Here is a 9653-nt window from a genome sequence, read left to right as displayed (position 1 = left end):
TGAAATGAAAGGGGATGTTAGCATGAAACTATGTATAAACATCCAGAATGTGTAGATAATGTATGCATAATTTTATTAAGGCCTATCCTTGACCTAAAGTGACATTCTGTTGACTGATAATACTGTTGCTATATGTAGCAATAAAAAATAATACAAAACAGAGCAGCAATTAAGCTGATAAAACAGTGATCACCGCTATGAAGCATGGCATAATTTTTTTTTTTTTTAATTACACAATTTTATTCTAATACTCCTCTATTCAGTGCTCAAAAATGCATTTATGATCTTCTTGCCAATAGTTCGATTGTAAAATCAGAAACTACTATCATGAGTGTCCGAGAAAAATGATACACTCTGCATCTGCAGCTGCTTAATAAATCAGAAACCTGCACCTGACATGCACTTTACCTCTGATCTGCACACTCACTGTAGTCAGATTTCAGCTGGAGATCATGGTAAAGTGTGTCATCAGGGGTTAATTAAAAAAGGATCATGTAATTTGACAGTATTTATGATATGCGTCTGTATGACTGAGTCTCAGCAACCATGCATGATTGCGAATGTCAGTGGAGTCATCTGAGTTATCACTCATGTTCCAGCTTGATTTAACCCACAGATGAGTCAAGAAAACATACAAAAGAAAAAAAACAATCCGATAATTGCTGGTACGGCATGAGAAACACCAAAAATCTTGGGATGTATACTAATTGTTGGAATAGGACAAAAAAACAGGACAAGAAGCCTCTAGCTTTGAAGTTGATTTTTTTTTTTTGAAGAGATCAGGGTTTTCTCTCACCTATCTGCCTCATTTCATAGTTCAAACAGATGTCAGTAGTCTGACATATTTACTGAATCATGAATTCAACATACAACACTAGCCAGGAAAAATCGATGCTTGGGCAGAAACTCAACTGTCATTGAGTTAGACTAGCATGTCACAAAGTGCACTGAAATGCAAACTGACCTTCAACAGCTACACATGACATGGTGCATGCTGGTAAAGAGAATTGTTTTTGAGGTTAAGCTTGAATTGACCATACATTATAATTTTTTGAAGCCGCTGCGTGCTCCGAGAGCAGTACGGACAAGCAAATTATTCAACTGGTTTCTGCCAGTGCATGGCTAAATAGTCAAAAACAAACACAAAAATGCTCATATGCCCTAGAGGGTAAATATTCATGGAAACACAATCGGTTGAACGTAAACAGTTGGGAGAAAATTGGCTGTGTATCAGTATATTGGATTTGCACAAGAGGTCTTAAAGTGACAGCGTTCTAATTTACCTGAAGTAGTCTGTGTCCTGCTGCTAACTGTCAATTGTGAAATAAGATTTTTTTCATATCAACCACCACTAATCGTGTTAAATAAATGTGATTTCAATATTTCAAAATAATAGAGCTTATGATTTGAGCAACCCTAAATTAATTTGATGATGGTTTTGGGGTTGAAAATGCACTTTTCAAAATGTACAAGCCCCCAACTCTCTAGGCTGCCAAAAAAATTCTAGTTTGCTGACATATTAGCATGAAGGACAATAAGAGTATTGATGTTGGAAGTATATTTTGGCTGATTTCGGTGGGGTGTTTTAATAGGCTACAGTAAACCGTTGTGCTTTTATCTCTACATTACCAGTCCAGCTTCAAGGTTAGTTTTGCTTTTATCTCATGATGTTTTTTCTTTTTCTTTTATGGCACTGTGAGGGTCATAGTGCATGTGGATGTATGCTGACAGACACAAATGCCGTATGTTAATCCATGCTGTTACCCAAATTGATATTGATATTCAAGTAAGGAACAGTGGAAGCAATATAAGAGCCACTGCAAGTTTAAAGTATGAGATAGATTACACAAATTAGAAGAGAAGTTAAAAGTGGAAAAGAAGAGAAAGAGAACTGTTTGCAGTTATATATATATATATATATATATAGTTATATTTTTATAGTTATTAGAATAAATGCCTTTATGGTTTCTGTTTGAGGACTAGTTATTTTTTGCAGTAAAGTATAGCCTACCTGTAGCATCGGCAAGACTCCCTAGAATTGCATGAATTGAGACAAAAAAATGTATAGCTTGAATGCAATTTAAGTTTCTTCGGATCTAAGCATCTGCCAAATGTAAACAATGCACAGTATATGCTTTTAAAATAAAAAGTATTATGTGTAAATGTCTGATGACAAATATTTTGACAAAATGTTCTAAAATGTCTTTCCTATCCATTCATCAAAACCATTCTCCTGTTCATTTCCCAACCCTCCCTGGCAGTCATCGATTCAAAGTGACTGTTGAACGCAATGCAGAGTTTGTCTGTCTATCTCTCATCAAACAACCGTTTGGCAGGACACACATACAAGCCGGTGAATCAAATGCAGGGTAAAACTATTGTAGATAGGATGTTAAAGCTTGATACTAAAGAGATTTTGCTCTTTATAAATATATTTTACATTCTTTCTTGCCCTAGATAGCCATACATTCCATAAAGAACTGGATGAGTAAAGTTTGTGTTGTCTCATGCTGTTGCAAAGTTTTATGCTTGTACCAACTTGCATCAATTTAAGTTTAAACCAGTGGAATGTGCTTTTCTATACAAATTCAAAAGAAGCCTCTTATGTATTATTTTGAACGATGTGATCCCATCACTATTAGTTTTAAGTCATTGGTGGATGTTGATATACATAGATGTCATATTTGGACTTGTATTAAAAGATGCAATCATTTAATACGTTTTATTACAGGGAAAGGCTTTCCACAGCCTTTGGGGTAAGTTTTTATTTTCAAAACATTTTGCAACTTCCACAGCCATGATGGTGGTGTTTATATTTTATAGGGATTTCACCCCTGTAGCTAATTTCTAATTGGTTAAAACAATGTTACAACTCATCTTGTGTTACAACACTCTTCAGTCTCATTGTCCCATTGTCACTCTTCATTGTCCCATGTTGTATAATCTTTGTGTTTCCAGCCAAACTGCTTCGGAAAGTTGCGTTACAACCCTCCCTGCCTGATCAGCCCTGAGATTTCGAATCTTTTTATTTTATTATTATGTAGGTAATAAGTATTTAGATGTCATATAACAAATTAAACAAGGCACCCTGACTCAGATTATACACATTGCAGTGTATTATTTTTTATTTCCTTTTTATTTTATATTTTCACAAGAATCTTCTAATCGTGTTTATTTTTATAGTGCTTTATGCAAACAGATCGTTTCAACAGATTTTTTAAACAGGGAATTAAGAGAATCAATTATGCAAACTTGATGCAAAAATAAAATAGTAGTGTCATTATTCATCTCAAGTCAGTTCAATAACAGTTGTTGATGTTGCAAAATTAATCTGTTATGAAAAAATTCAATTCAGTTCTACAGCAAGAGTGTCTTATTCAGCTCAATTCAAGTTTTGTTCTCATCCGATAGTACTAATATTACTTATTATTAAGTGAAATTTAAACCCCAACTAAGCAAGCCAATAGTGGCAAGGAACCCAAACTCCATCATATGACAGAATTGCTCACCTAACAGGTTTTTTTTTTAAACATTCCCTTATGTAACATGTTTAGCTCCTGTTAAGCTTCTCAACCAAGAGTTTTCTTTTCAAACTAATTTATAGAGCATTTTTTTAATAGCCAGAATGTTGTGTGGTTAATATATCATCTTTCCCTTTCTTAAATAAAAAGTCTCCTGTCTTCGGCCCCTTATAAGTGTCATACCATGCTATATGTTCAGGAAGAGTAAGGTTTTACAGGTTTCTTTATTATGACCTTTTTATATATCATTCGTTATCCACATAAGATGGAGTATTCATTCATTCTTTTCAATAATGTATTTCTTTTACAATGTAACACAAACTTAATCAAGTATGGTATTTCCAAGTTTCCAGCTATAGTTGGACCCCCCTCACACTTTTTATTGGTATGTACATACAGTATGATGCTACATTTCACTTCTCAAACATTATGTAACTGTTTTAGAGGCGAAAAAAACTATGTGGAAAGAGGCTTTTTGAGAATACAGTATAGAATGATTTGATTGCAGCAGATAGTTTGTTTTATCTTTAGTTTCAAGGTCAATTGAATGCTTGGCCATCATAGTGTTAATAAAGTTGATGAACATGGCCTTCATCTGGACCTTATCAATGGAGTAAACTCATTTCAGTAAGACACGTCACACACACATTGAGATTCAAACACTGCTTTTGATAAGATCTGCAATAGATTGGTACTTAAAGCTGATTATCGATCCATTCAGTTGCCAATAGAATCCAAGAATAATGTTTAATTAATTTTAAATCCAATTACACTGCATGCAAATGTAATAGATTAAATGCCCAAAGACAATGTTAGTAATTATCCATTCCTAAAATCTTGTCTACGCTCATTATTTGCATGATGTGTGTACTGATGTTAAAAATAGTCACTTTATTTATGTATTTTTAAATATTTTATTAATGTTACTTACTAGCTCATGTCAGATGCCAGTGTGTCTGAACTGACTGAACTCTCTGATGCTTTGAGGTTTCGGGCAGAGCCCCAGTTACCAGCGATCAATGACCATTTAACCAGAAGTGACCTGTCTAATTAAGGTTACAATAGTATAAACTTCTTGCAAGCAAATAAACACTTTGCCAATTCATACAGCTTTTGAACCTCTCCTCGTCACCCGGTGAGGGAAATACTTAGAAAACCTCTGCTGAAAATATGACTAATCATTTGCTACACTTGCTCATCTGACACAACAAAACAGGGTTTTCAATACAAAATCATATTATATTATAAATGATTTGAAATACCATTGGTGTGGAATGTTTTTTGTTTGTTTAATTTTCAAATGATGGACGTCACTGTTTTTTTTTTTGTCTTTTTTGTGACAATAGAACATTTTCCCTGAAATTCATTTTTGGGCACATGATGCAACCTCAACCTACTAGTCATCAAGAGGTGTTGTGTCGCAATCAAAACATAAAAATGTTTTATATGGGGTGTACAGACATTGTTAAAAACTAGTTTTGTTTTGAGAAGTCTGAAAGACCTATAGTGGGGAAACCTGTTTCCACAGGTACGCAACACATCCATAGAAATTGATATGCCTGGTATGACTTCAGCATTAAAAATCTACAGATAAAGGTTAGGTCTTTTTTTTTTTAAATAAACAAACATACTTAAATCTTTTCAATGACTTTCAGAGAGACAAAACACACACACACACACACATCAAAGACCTTGAAGCTGTTTCACAACTTTGCAACACTATCAAAGTACAGTCTACTGGCCGTCAGGTGGAGGTGTCCATGGACTCCGTTCAAGGACACACACACACAGGCCTACACCTATCCAGTTTTTTTTTCTTAAAGGAATCTGGCACGTTTTCAGGAAAAAGTGTGGGGGCAGTCATTAGTTGTGGAGTTACGTCAAGGGCTGTGGCTTGTGGTGAATCATATAAAAACAGCACTAAGAGCACATGAGTGCATCTTCAAGGATTAAAGCCACACTCTAGTTCCACCAGTTTTTGTCTCCCCAGCAGTCATGATACTAAGCATTGCGCTCATTTGGGCAATAGTTGTTGGGCTCTGTTGTTGTCTTTGGCTTATCACAGGAATACGCAGAAGGTAAATACCCACAGATTTGTGACTAAAAACATCACAAGGATGGTGGGATTCACATCTGTTTGACAATTGCTGTTGCATAATGTTAGAATCTCCAATGCTTAATAACAAATGTGTAGGGTACTTTTTTAAATTAAAGATCATCTTAAATGATTATGTTTTTAGTTACGTTTTCCAAACAATTTCTGAATTGAATCAGCTTCATGACAGAACTTGCTTCTTGCTCTTAAACCCTGCTTTTATGGGCCGCTTTGTAACTGGCGCTGTGATTGTTTCAGACAGCCCGGGGAGCCTCCAGTAGAAAATGGCTGGATCCCTTACCTTGGTTGTGCTCTTCAGTTTGGGGCCAATCCTTTAGAGTTTCTTCGCAGCAGACAGAAGAAACATGGTCACATTTTTACATGCAAGATCGCTGGGCAGTATGTCCATTTCCTTTGTGATCCATTCTCCTACCACGCTGTTATCCGCCAAGGAAGGCATCTAGATTGGAAGAAATTTCACTTCGATGCCTCTGCAAAGGTAAACTAAATAAAATTATGCTTATTGCTAACAACAAAATTAACTACTTAAACTGACATGTGATGACATGTATGTATTCTTGCAGGCATTTGGGCATGAGAGCATGGATCCCAGTCAAGGTTACACCACCGAGAACCTGCATCAGACCTTCCTGAAGACCATGCAAGGGGAGGCCTTGTCTTCTCTCATTGAGACCATGATGGAAAACCTACAGAGCACCATGCTGCAGTCAGGCATGCTGAAGTCTAAACCCTCCGAGTGGCAGAATGATGGTATTTTTGCCTTCTGCTACAAGATCATGTTTGAAGCAGGCTACCTGACCCTCTTTGGAAAGGAATTGGACGGAGACCAGAGTATTGCTCGTCAGCAGGCCCAAAAAGCTCTGGTGCTCAATGCATTGGAGAACTTTAAAGAGTTTGATAAGATCTTTCCTGCTCTGATCGCTGGTCTCCCCATTCACGTTTTCAAAAGTGCCTACAGCGCTCGTGAAAATCTCGCCAAGACAATGCTCCACGAGAACCTCAGCAAGCGTGCCAATGTGTCTGACCTCATATGCTTACGCATGCTCTTGAATGACACATTATCTACCTTCAACGAGCTGAGTAAAGCCAGGACCCATGTGGCCATGCTGTGGGCTTCACAAGCCAACACTTTGCCTGCAACCTTCTGGACCCTGTTCCATATGATCAGGTACAACTCATATTTAGCAAGAGTAAAACTGCACAGTAGTCACTCCTTAGGGTTATCAGCCAGCACAGATAAATGTGTTAATTGTAGTGTTGCGATAAGCATTTCTTCAGTGTTCTTGGAAAAGACTATACTGTACTTGCATTTAGAAGCATTAAACCGTGGAACTGATCTACGATATTGAAGAATGTTCTTAACTAACATGAAATTATTGTTTCCTCTGATGTATAAGAGAACAAAAATTGGTGTAGAAACTTTTTTAACTAGAAATTGATAGTAAAATGTTAAAATTAATTAGAACAAGTAATACACTGAATTAAGTGTAGAAAGACTGAAATAATATTTTCTAGTAATCTACTGTTGTAAAAAAAACAACAACAAAAAAAAACAATTTTGTTGTACTTTTTATGTTGATGACACAACTTCTGCTTATTTACAGGAGCCCTGCGGCTATGAAAGCAGCTAGCGAGGAGGTGAGGCGAACATTTGAAAGTTCTTATCAGAAAGTCGATCCCATGAATTCTCGACTTGTACTAACAAGGGAACAGTTGGACAACATGCCAATTCTAGGTGGGAACACTTTGAAAATATTTAAACGTTCATGTACTCAATATGATTAACATACCAAAATGTCATGTGGACTAAAGCTTCCCTGTAATTTCAGACAGTATCATTAAAGAGGCGATGAGGCTGTCCAGCGCGTCCCTGAATGTGAGAATGGCCAAGAGCGATTTCCTTCTTCACCTGGACAACAACGAGTCTTACCACATCCGCAAAGATGATGTAATAGCCCTGTACCCCCCAATGATTCACTTTGATCCTGAGATCTATGAAGATCCTCTGGTGAGATAAATTGCAGCTTTCACCTAAAAAAATCTGAATAAACTTGTAAATTATGTAAGAATTTATCTCCTAATGTCTTTGCATCTTGCCACAAACAGACATATAAGTATGACAGATACCTTGATGAGAATGGACAGGAGAAGACCAACTTTTACCGAAATGGACGCAAACTTCGTTACTACTACATGCCCTTCGGCTCTGGGGTGACCAAGTGTCCTGGCCGCTTCTTTGCTGTGCATGAGATTAAGCAGTTCCTGTCTCTTCTGCTATCATACTTTGAAATGGAGCTTTTAGACCCTGATGTGAAAGAACCGCCGTTGGACCAGTCTCGTGCCGGACTGGGTGTTTTGCAGCCCACCTATGATGTTGACTTTCGATACAGACTCAAATTTCACTAGGAATCTCACACTTATTTATGAACTGTTGACTTAAGCTGTAAATAATGTACATTTTGCATCATGTCCAAGCAGACAAATGTGAATAGGTTTCAATTGTGTTTTCTTTCTATTCAAGTTGATTTGAGAGAGACTGTACTAAGTTTGAAAGAAACTTCAGAGATCTCCTTTTAAAAAATTCAGTAACATTTACTGCACTTATGCTTATGCCTTATGCCTATGCTTATTCACAGTATTCTTCTCAATTCTTAAAATATCTGACAGTATTCAATAGGCTATATGAGACTGAACATTGTTTAGAAATTGTAATCACTCACCCTATTTCATTGGTGGTTTACAGTTTTTGTAAAATGATATGTTCTTTGTAATTGCAAGTGAATTTAACTTTTTAAACAAAAGGTTCTTAAAGGTGCTGTAAGCAATTTTATATGGAAATAAATGCAGAAAACGATCAAATATCAATGTAATAATTGTCCTGATGAAGTATAGGGGAAAAGGTTATATATCCGCTCAGATTTTTGATTTAGCCAATCAGAGGGTTTTTTTGTCATTTTTATTTATTTTATTTTTTTTGCTTTTGCGCGTTCACAGCGCACAGTCCATATTTGGGAAGCCGGAAATTGAGGATGAATTTGGATCGCATTTTCGTAAATTTGGAGGATGTAAAAAGTTCGTGGTTTATAATAACGCGGTTTCTGGTAATAACGCTGTACACAACCAAACATCTTATAATGAATAATACACCTTAAAATAAAGAGAGCAAAATTCGATATGCCCAAATAAACAAGGTCACCGCTACTCCTTTTCATCCCTGGACTGAGGTTCAGCAAAACACGCCAAGCTCAGTTGCTTCTTGACAGGTAAAAATACGAAGGTTACATTTAAGCAGCAGTGTTGAAGAAAACGGGGTATGTTTAATTCGTTGGAAGTTATGCAGATAAGATAATTAAGCAAAAAAACTAATCCTAAAGCAGCATAAACTCGTGTGCTGGCTATAGTTGTTCTCCCAACCGGCTCATGTTGGTCTGTTGGCTGGTTTTGGACTGTTTTGGGAGACCATCTATCTTGGCCAGTGTAGGAGACCAGCTTAAACTGGACAAGGCCAGCAAAGCAGCTTTTTTTCCAGGCAGTTTTTTTTTTTGAGAGAGAGAGACATCAAAGGAAATAATAATACAACATAACAACAACAATATTTAATATTCAATTTCAAAGCCCAGAATTCTTTCAGCAAATGAGTGTTTGTTACCCCCGTTTACCTTTTCCTTAACATCTGTTCATCACTATCACTATCTATGGATGCCAAATGGTCAAAAGTAATCTTGACATAGACCTAAATCTAGTTGATAAACACATAGATTGTGTCAAGGACACATGCTTAGCAACCACTTCTTCTGTTGATAAGCCTGAGCATAAGGCATGCAAATATTAAAGTGACTCTTAGTAAACCCAGCTGTCTTCAGGGTAGGCTAAAACGTGAAAGAGTGTTCTTGTGTGCACTGCTGTACACTTTGACCTTGACCTGATTACATAACAAACCTGCCAGCACGAACTAAAAGATCACTTTGCATTAGGACGAAAAGTTAAGCTTGAAACTTTATTGTAATAATGAATTA

The 9653-nt window shown here is 36.5% G+C and overlaps 1 protein-coding gene across 1 annotated transcript; it reads left to right on the top strand.

Annotated features, from left to right (window-relative positions):
• The first annotated feature begins 5459 nt into the window (after positions 1-5459).
• LOC306880794 (cytochrome P450 7A1-like) lies at positions 5460-8493 on the top strand. The gene is made up of 6 exons (XM_079434562.1): positions 5460-5599; positions 5875-6115; positions 6201-6805; positions 7242-7372; positions 7467-7645; positions 7744-8493. Exons 1-6 carry the CDS (start codon positions 5517-5519, stop codon positions 8041-8043), a joined length of 1539 nt encoding a protein of 512 aa, XP_079290688.1. The 5' UTR covers positions 5460-5516; the 3' UTR covers positions 8044-8493.
• The last annotated feature ends 1160 nt before the right edge of the window (positions 8494-9653 follow it).

The sequence above is a fragment of the Barbus barbus genome, assembly GCF_936440315.1.
Source record: "Barbus barbus genome assembly, chromosome: 15".
Lineage (NCBI taxonomy): Eukaryota > Metazoa > Chordata > Actinopteri > Cypriniformes > Cyprinidae > Barbus > Barbus barbus.
Note: the sequence above shows the minus strand (reverse complement) of the source record. Positions and strands in the feature narration are given on the sequence as shown.

Excerpts from the sequence above, each read along its gene's own strand:
- LOC306880794 (XM_079434562.1), top strand. The coding sequence starts at position 5,517 with ATGATACTAAGCATTGCGCTCATTTGGGCAATAGTTGTTGGGCTCTGT. Across the intron at positions 5,600-5,874 it reads ATCACAGGAATACGCAGAAG|ACAGCCCGGGGAGCCTCCAG; the intron begins GTAAATACCCAC and ends TGATTGTTTCAG. Across the intron at positions 7,646-7,743 it reads AGATCTATGAAGATCCTCTG|ACATATAAGTATGACAGATA; the intron begins GTGAGATAAATT and ends TGCCACAAACAG.